The sequence below is a fragment of the Chiloscyllium plagiosum genome, chromosome 10, assembly GCF_004010195.1.
Source record: "Chiloscyllium plagiosum isolate BGI_BamShark_2017 chromosome 10, ASM401019v2, whole genome shotgun sequence".
NCBI classification, from domain to species: Eukaryota; Metazoa; Chordata; class Chondrichthyes; order Orectolobiformes; family Hemiscylliidae; genus Chiloscyllium; species Chiloscyllium plagiosum.
In genome coordinates, this window is record NC_057719.1 from 45,255,098 (window position 1) to 45,275,373 (window position 20,276).

Below are 20,276 nucleotides of genomic sequence, written 5' to 3' on the forward strand. Positions count from 1 at the left end.
AGGATCCCAGGTTCGATTCCAGCCTTGGGCAACTGTCTGTATCGAGTTTGCACATTCTCCCTGTGTCTGCATGGGTTTCCTCCCACAGTGCAAAGATGTGCAGGTCAGGTGAATTGGCCATGCTAAATTGCCCGTAGTGTTAGGTGCGTTAGTCAGAGGGAAATAGGTCTGGGAGGGGTTACTCTTCAGAGGGTCGATGTGGACTTGTTGGGCTGAAGGGCCTGTTCCACACTGTAAGGAATCTAATCAGTCTGACTCAAGATTGGGAGACAGACAGACTTTAGCATGACACCTTTCATACATTGTCTGAGCTGAGATGTCACTTATTTTTAATAAAACATTAAGTTATCTCAAGAATGTGACTTAAAAGGATTTCACATGTTCTGTGATTTACGTATTAGTGAACCAAAACCTGCAACCCATTCTAAAAAATGAAAGACTTAACAGCAATCTAGGCTTGATCAATATAGCATTTCAATTGCATGACACTGTAACCTTTTGCTATAAATTCTGCATCTTATGATCCTGTTCCACAGCTACCTGATGAAGGAGCAGCGCTCCGAAAGCTAGTACTTCCAAATAAACCTGCTGGAATATAATCTGGTGTTATATGATTTTTAACTTTGTCCACCCCAGTCCAGAACTGGCACCTCCACATTATGTTATTTATAGCAAACATAAATGATTCACGTCTTAGGCTTCACTGGCTATTTTCGTTTGGTGGTCAGTATACAGTACACTGAGGACTGTTCTGCAAGTGTTACACAATCATAAAATCATATCCAACAGTGGACACTTTCTTTGGTTTTTGAAACTTTGTGCTGATTGAGATCCACCTCTGCTGTGCCTATAACAAATAGAGGAAGGGAGCTCGTGTATGACAATTTTTGAGACCACAATTGTTTACAATATATAAATGACTTGGTGTAAGGAAGTGAATGTAATGTAGCCAAATTTACAGACAACACAAATATAGATGGAAAGGCAGGTTGTGAGAGGCTACAAACAATTTACAGACAAATATAGATAGGTTAATTAAATGGGCAAAAAGTTGGCAAATGGAATATAATGTGGGAAAATGTGGAGTTGTTCATTTTGGAAAGCAGAACAAAAGAATAGGAGTATTATTTAAATAGAGAAAAACTATAGAAAGCTGCAACATTAAGGGACTTGGGGTACTTATGGGTAGGTGCAGTAGATACTCAGGAAAGCTAATGGAATGTTGGCCCTTATTTCGAAGGAGTTGGAGTATAAAGAGTAGGAAAGTCTTTCTGCAACTGCACAAGCTGGTGGTGAGACTACATCTGGAGGACTGTGAGCAGTTTTGATGCTCTTATTTAAGGAAAGGTATGATTTCATTGGAGGCAGGTCAGAGAACGCTCACTCAAATGATTCCCGGTATGAAAGGATTGTCTTAGGAGCAAAGGCTAAATAGGGTGCAACTTTACTCACTAGCATTTAGAAGAATGAGCAGCAGTCTCATTGAAACAAAGATGATTCTCAAGGGGCTTGACAGAGTAAATGCTGCAAGGATGATTCACTTGAGAGACTAGGATTAAGAGAGCATAATAATACGGTTCCAATTTAAGACTTAAATGAGGAGGAAATGTTTTCTCAGAGTTGAGAGCTCCTTGCCACTGAAGGCTGTGGAGGCAGAGTCCTTGTGTATATTTAAGGCTGAGATAGATAGATAAATAGAGGGCGGCGCAGTGGCACAGCAGTTAGCACTGCTGCCTCACAGCGCCAGAGACCCTGGTTCAATTCCCGCCTTAGGTGACTCTCTGTGTGGAATTTGCACATTCTCCCCATGTCTGCGTGGGTTTCCTCCCACAATCCAAAAATGCGTAGGTTAGGTGAATTGGCCGTGCTAAGTTGCCTGTAAACGTAGGGGAATGGGGCTGGGTGGGTTGCGCTTCGGCGGGTCAGTGTTGACTTGTTGAGCTAAAGGGCCTGTTTCCACACTGTAAGTAATCTGATAGATACTTGATCAGTGAGGGAATAAAGGGCTATAGGAAAAGACAGGAAAGTGGACTTGAAGAATGTTGGATCAGCCATGATCCTATTATATGGCAGAACAGGCTCGAGGGGATGAATGGCCTACTCCTGTTCCGACTTCTTCTGCTCCTATGGAATAACTGAAGGTACAATCTGTTTGATTTGATCAGCCAATCATTGCAGTTATTGACTTAAAAATCTGGCATCATTTTGGCAATGGAATTACACAATGTTCTTTAATTGTATGGCAGGCTGAAGACCATTTTGGATTGATGGTAACATCCTGAAAATATTACTCATATTGCCACTGCATTGAAATGTGACTTGGCTCACTTAAACTGTTGTTCAAATCTTTGAGATACTTTGACATTCTAGGATAATTTGAGGTAGACTGCAAACTTTTCAGGTCTGGAAGCAGGAGCCATTACCAATGTGTTAGTTTGCAGATGCACCATCCCTTAAGTCATACACTGATTCTCCTCATCTTGCTGTTTCTCCTCTGCCTTCTGTGTACACTGAGAATAATCTAGAGATAGCTACCCCTGAAAATTTACTTTTTAAATTAAATCTTGAAAAATCTGACCACATATCCTCAATTCTTGCCCTCTCTTACATTGGTGCTAACAATATGTTTCACGATTTCTAGTTCACTTCCTACCCTGCAGCGATGTTGTGCATGATCCGTGATGTCCATTAATCCTGGCACCGTGTAAGCAAGATGTCTTTAGGAACTTATGATGATGGTTGCGGAAATGCTCACTGAAACTCCGACCAGGCTCCTTTTCTAATATTTGCTTTTCCCTTTCATGCTGTCAGTAGTGCTACGGTCTGGTCTGTATTCTGCCAGAATAGTGTCATTCCCAGCAGTCTCCAATATGGAGGATGCATTTGAGAGTGGCATAAACTCTGCAGATTCCTGCGTTTGCTGCTTCTTCCGTCTCATTTAGATGACCATCCAGTTATGAACCTGAACTCTCACAGCTGAAGATGGGAGCCATAAACTGGAACCTATGATTGATTGAGGAAATTCTCTGAGGCTTTAGTGCCTGTAAATCTTAGAAATCCAAACCGCGAGTTGAGGCAGCTGGAGCCATTTCCTACTAAGAAAACAAATTAAAAATCTTTGACCTCCTCTGTTTCACTGAATACTGCCCTCATTATAACACTGACTGACCTGGCTGTCCACACTGTGGTTGACCAGTTCCAGGTGGTGTCCTTGTCCCAGGAATTTCCTGTCCCCTTTCATCCACACACCAGCAGTGGCCTGTACTGCCATGGCACTGCAATGGCTTGAAGTTTCCCTCCTCATCACACTCAGGGATATAGGCTCCAATTAGAGGTTGTGATCCACGCAGACTCAGCTCTGCTTGCAGTCTCTCTCGGTGCTGTTCACAAATAGTCTTTGGACGTTCAACGGGTCCTGATCAAACAAACAGCAACTGATTTGAAACAGTCATAAATTAGTGGACATTGTAACATCTTTTCTTCATCTCTCTCGGTGTCAAGAACCTCTTGATTGGTCAGAAAAATATTGTATCTAAGCCAGGATATTTGAACTTAATTAATGTGATAATCTCAATAATCATCTCAAATATTTTCACCTTTTCTCATGACCAGAGATCTATTCATACACACCAGAATTCAGAATAACAAGTAGTTTACTGTATTCACAACCCTAGAGTTTTGTATCTGTCATTTGATCAATGTTCTTTTAGAGTACTGCTACGAAGAAATATTGTCGTAGTAATTATCTCCCAGAATCATTGTTCCTGGAATGGAATTGGATGAATTTTCTTTGGAAGAATGTGATTGTGTAGGATTATTTTACTGGAACGTAATAGAAGAAAAAAAGATCTCACATGATTTCTAGATTACATACACGTAACTAAAGAACAAAGTAACTCACATCCTCGAAGGGTAGAAAGAGACCAAAACAATGTCGAAAGCCACACAGATATTTGAAATTTTATTTTATTTATGTTTTTTTTAAAGGTGCATTTATTTAGCTTTAATCTTTTGTTCATACATGTATTGTATTTTTCATCTATTTCTGAATCTTAGAATGAGGATAAACTGCTATTTGAGTTCAGCTGTAAAACCTGAGGAAATGATTACTGTAATTAATTTCTGTGAAGATGGTATCGGGGAGCAGCAATGGAAGAGAGAGATCTCTAGGAATTAAGGCACATTGAGAGCTGGATGACAACAGAAAAGAACAGCGATAGAGGTGGGGCAATAATCAGAGAGGATAACCAGACCTTTGTGATGGAAGTTAATGTGGTCAGAGTTCTTGTTCAGTGATCAAATAATGTTACAATGTCAAACAGTAATGACAGGCTTGACGTATACACAGGAAATGACAGATGACTATATTAGCTGGTTCCATGATAACCAGCTTTTGTAAATTACACCATGCTGTTGATTGCCAAATTCCAAGTTAGACTCACAAAATTATTTTTGTTTCTTTGAACTCCCCAAGTTTTACTGCAACACCGGTCATTTTGCTTAATTACAAATACTGACTGACCTGGCTGCCCACACTGTGGTTGACCAGTTCCAGGGGGTATCCTTGTCCCAGGAATTTCCTGTCCCATTTCATCCACACACCAGCAGTGGCCTGTACTGCCGTGGCACTGCAGAGGCCTGAAGTTCCCCTCCTCATCACACTGAGGGATATAGGCTCCAACTAAAGGTTGTGATCCACGCAGGTTCAGCTCTGCTTGCAGTCTCTCCCGATAGTGTTCACAAGATGTCTTTGGGCGTTCAATGGGTACTAAATCAAACAGAATGATTCTGATTTTAAAATAATTACAAAATACAAGAATAAACCATGCAATTCAAAGAACGCCCCTTCTTATCACTATCAGTCTGTTTATAGGGAAGAAAACAAAATGGAATTTTGTGCCCTGTCCCATGGCAAGTTCGGTGGTGGAAGAGGATTTAATCTGGCAGGAGCTTGGTGAGTGGGGACCCTGCCCCTTCTTCTTTCTGCCCTGATGGCTTTCATCCCATTTATTAATGCTACAGGCCTCAAATTGACCACCAGCTCTCAGCAGGTGGAACATCTGTTTCCAGGGTCCTCTATCCTAGGGAAAGCCTGCCATTCCCTTTCAAGTTTGGGCTTCAAATACACACAGCAGGCCTTCCCTAAAAGTGGGACCTTGGGCTCCCTGTGGGACTTCAGCCAAAACTTCCCTCACCTCCACAGGATTCCACCAAGAGATACTACATGATATTCCTAATGCAGCATCTCAAATTGCTACTGGTTATAGAGTTATAGAGCTGTACAGAATGGAAACAGACCCTTCTGTCCAACTTATAAATGCCAGCCAGGAAACCTTAAGTAATCTATTCCCATTTGCCAACATTTGTCCCACATCCCTCTGAACCCTTCCTATTCATATATCCATCCTTTTAAATGTTGTAATTGTGCCAGCCTCCGCTACTTTCTCTGGAAGCTCATTCCATACATGCACCGCCCTCTGCATGAAAAAGCTGCCCCTTACATCTCTTTTATATCTTTCCCCTCTCACCCTAAGCTTATGCTTTCCAATTCTGCACTCCTCCACTCCAGGGAAAAGACGTCATCTATTTATCCTATTTATTATACCTCCTATGTTCACATAAATGTCATGTTTATATAAATGTTGAAAAGTAGTGGACTCAGTACTGATCCTTGTGGCACACCAATGATCATAGGCCTCCAGTCTGAAAATCAACCCTCCACCACCACCCTCTGTCTTCTACCTTTGAGCCAGTACTGTATCCAAATGGCTAGTTCTCCCTGTATTCTATATGATCAAACCTTGATAACCAGTCTACCATGAGGAACCTTGTGGAATGCCTTATTGAAGTGCATGTACATCACATCCACTATTCTGCCTTTTTCAATCCTTTTTGTTACTTCTTCAAAAGACTCAATTAAGTTAGTGAGACACGGTTTCCCACACACAGAAAGCCATGTTGACTATCCCTTATCAGTCCTTGCCTTTCTAAATACATGTAAATCCTGTCTCTCAGGATTCCTTCCAACAGCTTGCCCACCATTGATGGCAGGTTCACCAGTCTATAGTTCCCTGGCTTTTCCCTACCACCTTTCTGAAACAGTGACACCACGTTAGCCAATCTCCAGGCTTCCAGCACTTTACCTGTGACTATTGATGATAGAAATGTCTCAGCAAAGGGCCCAGCTTCCAATAGAGTCCCAGGGGGCATCTGATCAGGTCCCAGAGACTTATCAACCTTTATGCATTTTAAGACATCCAGCACCTCTTCCTTGGCAATATGGATATTTTCCAAGATGTCGCTATTTATTTCCCCACATTCTCTACCTTCCATGTCCTTCTCCACAGTAAGCACTGATGCAAAATACTCATTTAGGATCTCTCCAATCTCCTGCGGTTTCACACAAAGGCTGCCTTTTGATGTTTAAGGGGCCCAATTCTCTCCCGAGTTACCCTTTTGTTCTTAATGTATTTGTAGAATCCCTTTTGATTCTCCTTAACCCTATTTGCCAAAGCTAGCTCATGAACCCTTTTTGACCTCCTGATTTCCCAGTTAAGTACACTCCTACTGCCTTTATACTCTAAGGATTCATTTGATCTCTGCTTTCTATACCTGGCTTATGCTTGCTTCCTATTCTTAAACAAAATCTCAATTTCTCTTGCCATCCAGCATTCCCTTTATCTTTACAGGAACATAATGTCTCTGGACTCTTATTATCTCATTTTTTAGCTATCCCTTTACCTGCAAACATCTGCCCCCAATCAGCTTTTGAAAGTTCTTGCCTAATACTATCAAAATTGGCCTTCCTCCAATTTAGAACTTTAAGTTTTAGATCAAGTCGGTCCTTTTCCATCACTACTTTAAAACTAATAGAATTATGGTCACTGGCCTCAGAGTGCTCATCCACTGACACTTCAGTCACCTGCCCTGCCTTATTTCCCAAGGGTAGGTCAGGATTTGCACCTTCTCTAGTAGGTACATCCACATACTGAATCAGAAAATGTTCTTGTACACACTTAATAAATTCATCTCCATTCAAACCTTGAACACTATGGCAGTCCCAGTCTAAGACTGGAAAGCTAAAATCCCCTCCCATAGCCACCCTATTATTCTTACAGATAACTGTGATCTCCTAACAAATTTGGTTCTTAATTTCATGCTGACTTCTGGGGGGTCTATAGTACAATCCCAATGAGGTGATCATCCCTTTCTTATTTCTCGGTTTCATCCAAATAACTTCCCTGGATGTATTATCAGGAATATCCTCTGTAAGTACTATCATAATCTCTAATCAAAAATGTCACTCCCCTTCATCTCTTGCCCACCTTTCTATTCTTCCTACAGCATCTATACTCTGGAACATGAAGCTGTCAGTCTTGTCCATCCCTGAGCCATACCTCTGTAATTGCTCTGATGTCCCTAGATAATATGGTTATAGAGATAGGAATCCTGGCAGTGAGTAATTCACCTCCTGAAGTCTGAGTGTGATGGAATATGTTCCACTTGCCCAATGGGTGCAACTCCAGCAACACTCAAGATGCTTAAAAAGCATCCAGGAAAAATACAATCTGCTTGATTGTCACCATGTCACCCTCACTTCTTATATCACCGATGCCCAGTAGCAGCTATGGCGTACCATCTACAAGAATGACTCCAGAAAGTCATTAAAGCTCCTGAGACAGCACCTTCCAAACTGATGATCACTTTATTTTTAATCTAGAATGACAAAGGCAGCAGATACATGGGAATACTACCACCTGCAAGTTTCCCTCCAAGCCACTCACCATCCTGACTTGTGATGTTGAAGAAAGTGAATGGACCAAAGCCAAGTTTGTGGACAATTCAAAAATAGATGGGTAGACAAGTGGTAAGAATAAATCAAAGAATCTATAGAAGGATGCAGACAGGTTAAGCAAGAGGGCAAAAACTTGGCAGAAGGAATATAAATGTGGGAAAATGTGATGTTATTCAGTTTCACAGGAAGAAAAGGAGAATATTACTGAAATGTAGAAAGAATGCAGAAAGCTGCAGCACAGAAGGATTTGGCAGTCCTTGTGCATAAATAAAAGTGCTAGCACATAGTTTAGTGTGTAAAGGGAAAGGCAAATGGACTGCTGGCCTTTATTTCACAGGGAATAGAGTATTAAAATAGGAAAACCTTGCTAAAATTATAAAACGCATGAGATGGACCACACCTAGAATACTGTGAAACGTTTTGGTCCCTTATCAAGGAAAAATATACTGGCAGTGGAGACAGTTCCAAGAAGGTTCACTCGGTTGAATCTGGGCATTGAGAATTTTTTTTTCTCAGACGTGGTTAAGTAGGTTGGGATTGTACTCACTGGAGTTTATAGGAATGAGAGGAAACTTTATTGAAAATTATAAGATTCTTAGTATTTACATTGTCAAGCCACCTGAAAGGCAATTACTCATTGTGGGAGAATCTAGAGCCAAAGGGTATAATCTCAGACTAAGAGGTTATCCATTTCAGACAGAGTTTAGGAAGAATTTCTTCTGTCAAACGATAGCAATCTGTGGAAATCTTAATCTAAGAATGCTGCCGATACAGTGACATTTAGTATTTTCAAGGCTGAGATAGACAGATTTTTAATCAGTAAAGGAATCAAGGATTATGGGGAAAAGGCAGGAAAATGGAATTAAGGATTATCAGATCAGCCAGAGTCAAAGGGCCAAATGGCTTGTTACTGCTTCCACGCCTTATGGTCTTAATAAGAAGTTTTTGAATCAAAATGGAGGGAAAAAACCTGGATTCAATTAGGAATTGCTTTGGTAGATGTATCTCACCAAAATTTTTTTCTTGAGTGCAAAGCAAAATAATTTTTTTTATTAGATTCCCTACAGTGGAAACAGGTCCTTTGGCCCAACCAGTCCACACTGACCCTCCGAAGAGTAAACTGCCCAGACCCATTTCCCTCTGACTAATACACCTAACACTATGGGCAATTTAGCATGGCCAATTGACCTGACCTGCACATCTTTGGACTGTGGGAGGAAATTGGAGCACCCGGAGGAAACCCACGAAAACACAGGGAGAATGTGCAAACTCCACACAGACAGTTGCCTAAGGCTGGAATTGAACCTGGGACCCTGGTGCTGTGAGGCAGCAGTGCTAATCACTGAGCCACCGTGCCGCCCAAATTTGTTTGGATGTATTCAATTTGCGAAAGATATTTTAATGTTGCAATATGAGAGGGGAGAAAACTAAAATCAGGAATAAGATTCAAGGTTAGATTTTTAAATTGAACTGGGAACACATTGTTCAAATAATTTCCAGGTCCCAACCCCAGTTGTGCTGCATACTGCATACAGTTCTGGTTGCCACATTACCAAAAGGATGTGGATGCTTTGGAGAGGGTGCTGAGGAGGTTCACCAGGATGTTGCCTGATATGGAGGGTGTTAGCTATGAAGAGAGATTGAGTAGATTAGGATTATTTTCATTAGAAAGATGGAGGTTGAGGAGGGACCTGATTGAGGTCTACAAAAGCATGAGAGGGAGAGACAGGGTGGATAGCAAGAAGCATTTTCCCAGAGTGGGGGACTCAGTTACTAGGGGTCATGAGTTCAAAGTGAAAGGGAAAAAGTTTAAGAGAGATATGCATGGAAAGTTCTTTATGCAGAGAGTGGTTGGTGCTTGGAACGCGTTGCCAGCGGAGGTTGTAGAGGCGGGTACAATAGTGTCATTTCAGATGTTTCTAGACACATACATGAATACGTAAGGAGCAAACGGATATAGATCCTTAGGAAATAGGCGACAGATTTAGATAGAGGATCTGGATCAGCGCAGGTTTGGAGGGCCAAAGGGCTTGTTCCTGTGCTGTAATTTTCTTTGTTCTTTGTTCAACAGCAATCAGGAGGGTCACGGATCCCGAATGGACCTTTGTAAAAGGCAACTGACAGCTCTGACTAGGCTTGATGTTTGCTGTTGTCCTTCACTGGAGGGCAAAGATCAAGCTGGTGCTCAAAGACAAGAATCTATGAACAAAGTCAAGCTTTTACAATGCCTGTAAAAGCATTCACAGAGATTGTTGCTGACAGCAACCCTTTCTGGTGACCAACAGATGAAATCTCTTAACAGACTAAAAGGACTTTGAGGTCTCCTCAGAGGTCAGCATTGAAGCTTGCACATGAACAATGTGGGACCAGGTTCAATGACCCTTTAGGATCTGGAAAGCTGAATGGCAAGCAACAGCCAGATGACAGTTCTCTCACCCAGAGTCATACAGCACAGAAAGAGACCCTTCAGTCCAACTTGTCCACGCTGACCAAATTTCCCAAACTAAACTAGTCCCACTTGCTTGCATTTGGCCGATACTCCTGTAAACCTTTCCTATTCATGTACCTGCTCAAATGTCTTTTAAATGTTGTAACTGTACCTGCATCTACCACTTCCTCTGGCAGATCATTCCCACATAAACCACCCTCTATGTAAAATAATTGCCCTTCAGATCCCTTTTAAATCTTTCTCCTCTAACCTTAAAAACCTGCCCCCCTAGTTTTGAAGCCTCCACCCTAGGGAAAACACCCTTGCCATTTGCCTTATCGATGCTCCTCATGATTTATAAACCTCTATAAGGTCACCCTTCAACTGCCTGTGCGCCAGTAAAAAATGCCCCAGCCTATCCAGCCTCTCTTTATAACTCAAACCCTCCAGTCCTAGCAACAACCTGAGCAGACTGATTTCCCGAAGCTCTCCCAAACACCACCTGGCCAGGTGTCCAGTTGCATTTTTGAGATAACAGCCAGCCTCATAAATGGAGCTCAATAGTGAATGAGGCATCCCTGAGGAATGTACCAAGTTTCATCAACATCATTGTGGAGTAGCTCAGCAAGGCCAGGCCATGCATACAGTGCTCCCCTTTATCTAATATGAGTGCCCAACAGTCAACAGAAGGCTTGAACGTATGGTGGTGTTGCTGACATCCACAATCTCACTTCAATAGAGGAAGCAGCATGGAAAACTGGCAGGTGATCAATGCAATAGGCAAACAGTGAGACTGGAAGCCATAATGGAAGCTCATGCCCGAAACGTTGATTCTCCTGTTCCTTGGATGCTGCCTGACGTGCTGCGCTTTTCCAGCAACACATTTTCAGCTCTGGAAGCCATAATGAGCAGGGTGATTGAATAGTTTTATCTTCATGTGAAGAGTGACGAGGAATGTCCTGCTCAATATGTGTTTTGGCTCTTTGACAGCTGTCACCTGTGGAGTTGGTTGAGTTGAGGCACCTACTGGATTTCTTGAGTTTTCATCACCACCTTCTTGTATCTCCCTGCAGTGGAGGGGTAGATGAATGTTCCTGTGCAGACATCCCCAGCCTCCTCCACAGAACCGGAACAATTAAATCATTTATTTGCATAACCACTGGCAAATGCACACTTACTTTATCTGGACCTCAGTCAAAATTAGACAAGTGAGCAGCACATCACCAGTGATCAAGAAGAGGAGAGTGAGGCAGAGTTAGCTGTAGGTAGTTGCCTTTGGAGGACAGATGCCAGTCATAGTTATACTTCACTGGGTGAAGGTGCTGCACAAATGATATTCAAAACAGGAAGAATTGTCCAGGACATCGAAGACAAATGTATTCCTGAATGCCAAAGATCCTGGAAGCATTGTGGAGCCATAAGCACTAATGGACATCTGTGTGCCCACGTTCTCAATCAGGGCTCAGGGGCACACCCACGTTCTCAATCAGGACTCTGGGGCACACCCACGTGCTCCGTCGGGGCTCAGGGGCACACCCACGTGCTCTGTCAGGACACGGGCACACCCCCGTGCGCCGTCAGGACTCATGGGCATACCCACGCTCTCCGTCAGGGCTCATGGGCACACTCATATGCTATCGTGAGTACACAGGGCAAACCCACGTGCTCCATCAGGGCTCATGGGCACACCCATGTGCTCTGTCAGAGCTGAGGAGCACACCCACGTGCTCCGTCAGGGCTCATGGGCACACCCACGTGCTCCGACAAGGCTCATGGGCACACCCAGGTGCTCCGTCAGGGCTCCAGGGCATAGCCACATACTCCGTCAGGGCTCACGGACACACCCACTTGCTCCATTAGGGCTCCAGGCACACCCCGTGCTCCGTCAGGGCTCATGGGCTCAACCACATGCTCTGTCAGGACACAGAGGCACACCCACATACTCTGTCAGGGCTCCGGGCACACCCAGGTGCTCCGTCAGGGCTCCAGGGCATAGCCACGTACTCCGTCAGGGCTCACGGACACACCCACTTGCTCCGTTAGGGCTCCAGGCACACCCCGTGCTCCGTCAGGGCTCATGGGCTCAACCACATGCTCTGTCAGGACACAGGGGCACACCCACATACTTCGTCAGGGCTCCGGGCACACCCAGGTGCTCCGTCAGGGCTCCGGGGCATAGCCACGTACTCCGTCAGGGCTCATGGGCACACCCACTTACTCCGTCAGGGCTCCGGGCACACCCACGTGATCTGTCAGGACACAGGGGCACACCCACGTGCTCCGTCATCTCTTGACGTCATCTCCCATTTGAGTGGGAGCAGCGGCCGAGTTGAGGTGAACCCGGGACATCGAGGGCCCAAGGGCCTGTACTGCGCTGTATTCTTCTATGTTCTATGTTCTATGTTCTATTGTGTCCTCTGCCCCTTAGGTTCACAAACCTCTCCATGCCGCAAAGCCCTGTGACAGATGTTACCCTGCGATAAGTCAATGCAACAGCCTGGGGATGAGCCTCCCTGTGGAGATCATGGACATCCCATTCTTAATGTCGCTGGGAGTCAATGGGATTATTCAGATGCGCGTTTGCTCGATGGAGAACTTCTCTCTCAGATCGAAAGTCCGAGAATGATCTGTCATAGGTCTGAGTGCCACCAGGTGAACCACTGTCGAATAAGTGTGGCTCTTGCTATCATTTCAATCCCACAAGCCCTGAGACAAACTGGGTGGCCTTCCTCAAAAGCCTGATCAGCTAGCTCCTCTGCAATTCCACCAGTATTCTTTTCTTCCTTCTTCTCTGCTTCTCTGAGGAAGATTGACTTTGCAGGACCACCTCGTCATACAGCTGTAGTCGTCTTTGCACTGATACTGTCATTTACATGGTCATGTTGTACAGCATAGATAGTAGTACCTGTTTTGTTTTGTGGGATATGAACATTGCTAACAAGGTCAGCATTTATTGCCCATCCCTAACTGCCCTTGAATTGATTTGTTTGCTCGACCATTTCAGAGGTCAGCTAATAAACAGCCACATTGCTGCAGGCCTGTAATCACATGTAGCCTGGAAGGAAAAGCAGCAAAATTTGTAAATGGTACATACTGATCTAGCACATCTTGTATACTTCAAAACTGAGCTCCAGTATGACCTCTCCCCAATGTGGGAGGCCAGACTTTCATCCTGAAAGTATGTCACTGAACAAGGTTTCATTTTTTCCAACAATCAATGATAAATATTGAGACTTGCTTTCAATTCCAGATTATATGGATGAATTAAGTTTCAAATCTACTAGTTGTTATATTGGGATTAGAACCCATATTCTCAAAGCATTAGCCTAGACTTTTGGGTTATTAGTCCAATGACATCACCATTATGTAACAATCTCCCAGCTGAAAGCACTTTCGAGGTGGGACGTAGTTTGGCGGTGGGCAGAAGTGGGGAAAAGTTTCAACAGGTACCAGAAAACACGAAGAATGATGAACCTACAGAATAAACTTCTTGAACAATGGAATTAATAAAGGAAATTTTGATGCTAAAATGGGGAAGAAAGTGACTGCTTCTCTGGATGAATAAACTAAATTGGCTTATATTCCTCCTTGCCTGTAATTACTTTGTGAAAATATCCCTAAAAGGCAATACATAGATGGAGGGGATAACAGACTGATTACATCTACTATTTCCATGACAATATGAAACATACAGCTGCTCAAACTAGATCACTTTTAAAAACAATTAAAATCTTTATGAACAATTCCATTTTGTTACAACATGGGTCATTTTGCTTAATCACAACACTGACTGACCTGGCTGTCCACACTGTGGTTGACCAGTTCCAGGGGGTGTCCTTGTTCCAGGAATTTCCTGTCCCCTTTCATCGACACACCAGCAGTGGCCTGTACTGCCATGGCACTGCAGAGGCTTGAATTTCCCCTCCTCATCACACTCAGGGATATAGGCCCCAACAAGAGGTTGTGATCCACGCAGGTTCAGCTCTGCTTGCAGTCTCTCCCGATACTGTTCACAAATAGTCTTTGGGCGTTCATCAGTGGCTAAACAAAATAGTTTTTGAAACTTACAAATTAAAAGTACAACTCTCTCAAATTAGGTCACGTAATACCTCTCCATGCATTACTACATTTTTACCAGATTCTTTATATGAAAGAAAATATATTGGAACCAACATGCTTTAAATACACTTCACATGTATTCATTGCCTCAAATTGGTCCAAATTCTAATCGTTACCAGAGATGTCTCAGAACTCACAAGGTTTTAGTGTTTTGAAGTGTTATGTAGCTCATATCAGACAATCCTAGGTGTTTGCAGGTATAATCTTATAAATGCTACTTTCTGAGAAATTATAGTGAAGAACTGCCTTGACAATAGTTTTCTCAGAGAATTTGTTTCTTGTCATCTCATCAGAAATATACGTTTTGTTGTACATGGTGGATATTTTTACATAGTAACGTGAAGTGGAGAAAATGTAATTTGTGGACATAGAAATCATGTATGGAGCTGGTGAATAATAAAAGTGTATGAAATGCAGAAAAAGACCAAATGGAATGAAAGTTAAACCTAAAGACTGGAACACTTCAAAAAGGACAAGATAATACTTTTTGGTTTATTTTTATTTTCTTATCATTTTCTAATGGTCTCTGATCAATTTTAATTCATTATGCTTACCTGTTTGCTCAGTGCATGTATTCCTGAAGAGATACACACACTTTTCCAAGCTTGAAACTCTGAATAAATGACAAATTAATTTGATATGAACCAGAAAGATGGGAACAAAACAGAGAGATCAATAGAAATGAAGGATACCGCAGATATTCTGAGCTGGTTGACAATAGAAGAGAATGATGAGGAATGTGAGACAAATATTCAGGAATGATAATGAAATTTCTTCAGTGCAAATCGATATGCTTTACCCTGGTCATACTAATAGTTCAAACAATAAAGTAGGTGTTTTGTAAATACAAGAAACAAATGTCTAATTCAACTGCTTCAATGATGATCAGCTTTTCATACGTTTTACTAAGTTAAAACAATCACTTCATGATAAGGTCACTTTCAATCTATTTTTTCTCTATATTTGGCATATTTAAGACACTGACTGACCTGGCTGTCCACACTGTGGTCGATCAGTACCAGGAGGTGTCCTAGTGCCAGGAATTTCCTGTCCATTCTCATATACACACCAGCAGTGGCCTGTGCTGCTGTGGCATTGCAGAGGCCTGAAGTTCCCCTCCTCATCACACTCAGGGATATGGATTCCAATAAGAGGTTGTGATCCATGCAGTCTCAACTGTGTTTGTATCCTTTCTCGATGTTCTTCACAAGCAGACTTTGGATGATCACTGGCTGCTAATCAAATAAAACAACAATTGGACACATTTCCAAATTGTATGTTAAAGTATCTCAAACTGAGTCAATATTGTTTCTTCTTGTATAGTGCATTTTGTCACCAGTCTGTTTTTTGGGGACAGAGAACACAATTAAACCAATAAATTGGAGTAGATATCATTTCTCACATTATGGTTAATTCAACAGCTCAAATTGATCCAAATTTTATCACCAAGAGGACAGGGGTACACATTTACCTAGTGGCATTTAGTATCTTCAATGAGTCTTGTCTGACTTATTCGTCATACACAAAAGTAGATTTTTGTTAAGTGTTATCTGATGTGTTACTTTTAAGAGTTTAATTGTGATAAACTGCCTGGCTGACTCATTGAATTCCATTGTTGTGTAATTGGAAATACATTTGGTTGACAATAAAGGATAGGTTGGTTTTATGTTGTAATGTGATTTGGAACAATTTTTTTTGCTGGGGTCAAGGATTTTGGGTGAATTTTCACCTGACCAGGTGGACAGGATATGAGTGGGTTTGCCACTGGGCAGTTTGTTAAAAGGACATCAGTTGTCATTGTGTTGGGAAGCCAGCAGCATTAGACCAGTTTCAACTTCCAGCTCCAATCTCCATGTCTATTGCAGAGGAGAATCCTCCATAGGACAGGTAGGTTGCCAATTTCAATATGGAGGCAGGTGGCATTGAAGGTCAGTTCAGACAAATGTGAAGTGATTCATTTTGGTAGGAAGAACACAGAGGAAAAAAGTACAAAATAAAGACTGTAACTGTAAATGGAGTGCAGGATCAGAGCTTTATATATAGATAAATTATTGAAGGCAGCAGGGCAGACCAAGCGAGCAATTACTAAAGCAGTATTAACTGTAAAAAAAACTGGAAAATTGTACTAATAAATAATAGTTCTCTTGGGCTTTGTTAATAGGGAGATAGGATTAAGAGCAAGGAAGTTACATTGAACTTGTGTAAGGCATTAGCTCCACTTCTGTTAAGAGTATTGTGCCCAGTTCTGGACTTTGAATTTTCAGAAAGGTGCTAAGAAATTAGAGAATGTGCAGAAAAGAGATGCAAAAATGAACAAGGAACTTCAGTTATGATGATAGATTGGAGAAGCTGGAAATGTGTTGCTGGAAAAGCGCAGCAGGTCAGGCAGCATCCAGGGAACAGGAGAATCGACGTTTCGGGCATAAGCCCTTCTTCAGGAAGATTGGAGAAGCTACAATTGTTTTCCTTCAAGAAAATAAGGTGGAGAAGAGATTTAGTGTGCTTTTCAAAATTAGGAGTGTTCTGGAAAAAGCAGATAGGAATAAACTGTTTTTCCACTTCTGAAAGCATTGAGCAAGAGAGGGCACAGATTTAAAGGTATTAGTAAAAGAAGCAAAAAAGCTATAGGAGGAGAGATTTTCTCATACAGCAAGTGTTAGGATTGAAGTCCATTGCTTAACATCGTGGTTGAGGTAGCTTCAATCGAGGTTTTCAGAAAGGAGTTAGGCTGTTATCTGAAAAAGATGATGTGCAGGGTTACGGGAAGAAGGCAAGAGAATGGGACAGATTAGTGGCTCATTCAAAAGGCTGGTGTAGACATGGACCAAATGGCCTTCTACTGTGTTGTAAAAATTTTATCAATTTGTGATAGCATACCATATGTGGAAAACATTTTATATTCAAAGGTAAGTGTGGAGAAAATTTTAAACTAGTGGCAATGATTTTATGTCATAGGATTAGTGAATGATAAAAATGATGAAATAGAAAGAGAAGGATTAGAACACAAACAACAAAAATAATTTCTTTTCAATTCTTTTCATCACCATTAATTCTCTTTTTAATTTTAATCCTTTGCATTCGCCTGTTAGCTCACCATATGTGCTTGTGAATCTTTGAGACATTGACACAACTGTCTAAAGTTAACAATCTGAATAGACGGTGAATTAATTTGTTGAGAACGAGTGAAACAGGAATAGAAAAGAGAGATCAGGGGAAATGCAAGGTGTATGTTTATTATGAGCTGGTTGTCAAAAGGGGAGAATGATTGGATATGTGGTGGCAGAGGACAAACATCAGGAAAGGCAATCAAACCACATCAGCGTAACTAACAATGGTCAGGTATTTTATCCCAGTCATATTTAGAGCCCAAAGTCAAAGAACAGATACAAGCATTTATAAACAGAGGAAATAATTACTCCTTAAATCACCTCTTTCAATGATGATCAGTTTTTCACATATACATTACAGAATAGAATCACTTTAAACTCTTTGAACTCATAATATCCTACAATATCAGATCTTTCATGCATTTTAAACCACTGACTGACCTGGCAGCCCACAGCGAGGTCGAGCACTTCCAGGTGGTGTCCGAGTTCCCGGAATTTCCTGTCCGTTTTCATATACACACCAGCAGTGGCCTGAACTGCTGTGGCACTGCACAGATCTGAACTTCCCCTCTTCATCACACTCAGGGATATGGATTCCAACAAGAGCTTGATTTCCACGCAAGCTCATTTCCATTTGCAGTCTCTCTCGATGTTGCTCACAAGCAGTTTTTGAACGTTCATTAATTTCTAATCAAACATAAAGAAACTGGTTTTGAAAGAATTACAAATTAACAAGAGCAAGTCTCTCAAATTGAGTCTATTGGGTCTTTTGATACCTTGTTGCTGTCAACAGTCAGTTCATAAGAAAGACAACATCCCCAAGTCAATGTGTTTTAAATACAATTCATTTCACATTTCATGGTTAATTTATATCAAATTGATCCAGATTCTATCACAACTGTATCCATTAAAATTTAATATTTTCATAGAGTCATAAAACATAGAAACAGGCTCTTCAGCCAACCAAAAAAACACCAAACTACACTAATCTTGTTTACCTGCACGTGGTTCATAGCCTCCCCTGCCCTGTCATTTTAAATACTCATAGATGCTTCTTAAATGTTGCAAGAGTACTTGCTTCCAACACCCTCTCAGAATGTTCCATATATCTACCACCTTCTGGGTGAAAATGTTTTTTCTTAAATCTCTTCTAAACCACTTGCTTCTCATCTTCAATTTGTGCCCTCTGGTCTTAGACACATCTGCCAAAGAGATTCTCACAATCTCCTCTGTCTACACCTTTCAACTTTGTCTACCTCAGTTAGAACCCCCTCAGCCTCCTCTGCTCCAAGGAAAACAAATCCAGTTGATCCAGGAAACCCAGTCTCTCCTCATAACTGAGGACTTCCATCCCAGGCAACATCCAGGTGAATCTTCTTTGCAGTCTCTCCAGTGCAGTCACATCCTTCCAATAGAACTGCACATGGAATCCATCTCTAGCCTAACCAAGTTTAATAAAGTTGTAAAAAGACGTTCTTGCTCCTATGTTCTATGCCCTAGCTAATAAAGGCAAGCAATCCCCTATACCTTCTTCACTACCCTGTCTATCTATGCTGATACTTCCTGGAATTAAGGGCTACGGGGAGAACGCTGGTAAGTGGAGCTGAAATGCGCATCAGCCATGATTGAATGGCGAAGTGGACTCGATGGGCCGAATGGCCTTACTTCCACTCCTATGTCTTATGGTCTTATGGTCTTATGATTGATGGGCTTGTACACCAAAGTTCCTTTGTTCCTCAGTATTCCCTGGGGACTCACTGTTCAATGTATATATCCTTTCCTTGTTAGACCTCCCAAAATGCATTTATAGGATTAAATTCTACCTTCCATTGCTCTGCCCAATTTACCTGATGATCAATATCCGACCATAGCCTGAGCCTATCCTTCTCATTATCAACAATATCATTAATATTCATGTAATTTGCAAACTTATCAATTATACCTTCTACGTTCACATCCAAATTGTTAAACTACAATTGGTTTTATATGTTAGTATTAGAAATGTTTTAGAACCCTTTAAGAGTAAAATGGAACAGGTCCACAATTTATGTAGAGCAGATGACACTCATTGAATTTTATATTTGAGAGATGTATTCTAGAAATTAAGCTGCTGTGGCAATGTTTCTATCTCTGTACCAGAAGGCCCAGGTTTCAAGTCCCACCTACTGTAGAGATGTATGATAGATAATTGGAATATTGCGTGCAATTGATGTTGCAAAACTTGAAAGGGTTCAGAAAAGATTTACAAGGATGTTGCTAGAGTTGGAGGGTTTAAGCTATACTGAGAGACTGAATAGGCTGGGGCTGTTTTCCCTGGAGCATCGGAGGTTGAGGGGTGACCTATAGAGGTTGATAAAATCATGAGAGGCATGGAAAGGATAAATCGAGAAAGCCTTTTCCCTGGAGTGGGGACGTCCAAAAGTAGAGGGCATAGGTTTAGGGTGAGAGGGGAAAGATATAAAAGGGACTTAAGGGGCAACTTTTTCATACAAAGGGTTATGGTGGAGGCTGGTACAATTAAAGCATTTAAAAGACATCTGGATGGTTATGTGAATAGGAAGGGTTTAGAGGGAAATAGGCCAAGTGCTAGCAAATGGGACTAGATTGGGTTAGGACATCTGGTCGGCATGGACGAAGGGTCTGTTTCCATGCTGTACGTCTATAACACTATGACTCTAACTGGTCTGGGAATACAGGTTTCAATCCCACCATTGCAGCTGTTAGATTTTAAAGGGTAATTGGTTGAATTAGTTGTGAGTTTCCGACAATACAATGGCTTTAAGAGGTGTATTTTGTCCTGGCTTTTTTTTTGAAGAGCAGTTTTAAG

At 41.8% G+C, this 20,276-nt stretch overlaps 1 protein-coding gene across 6 annotated transcripts in view; it reads right to left on the reverse strand.

Annotated features, from left to right (window-relative positions):
* The window catches only part of nid2a (nidogen 2a (osteonidogen)), a 113,847-nt gene that overhangs the window by 47,658 nt on the left and 45,913 nt on the right, over positions 1 to 20,276 (reverse strand). For 5 of the 6 annotated variants that reach the window (XM_043697645.1, XM_043697646.1, XM_043697644.1 and 2 more), the window contains exons 18-22: positions 17,891 to 18,136; positions 15,332 to 15,577; positions 14,019 to 14,264; positions 4,523 to 4,768; positions 3,170 to 3,415 (exon numbers count right to left, since the gene is read on the reverse strand). In XM_043697645.1, the coding sequence (XP_043553580.1) occupies positions 3,170 to 3,415; positions 4,523 to 4,768; positions 14,019 to 14,264; positions 15,332 to 15,577; positions 17,891 to 18,136 (1,230 nt within the window). The remainder of the gene's footprint in view (positions 1 to 3,169; positions 3,416 to 4,522; positions 4,769 to 14,018; positions 14,265 to 15,331; positions 15,578 to 17,890; positions 18,137 to 20,276) is intronic. The other variant, XM_043697642.1, reaches the window with a different exon arrangement.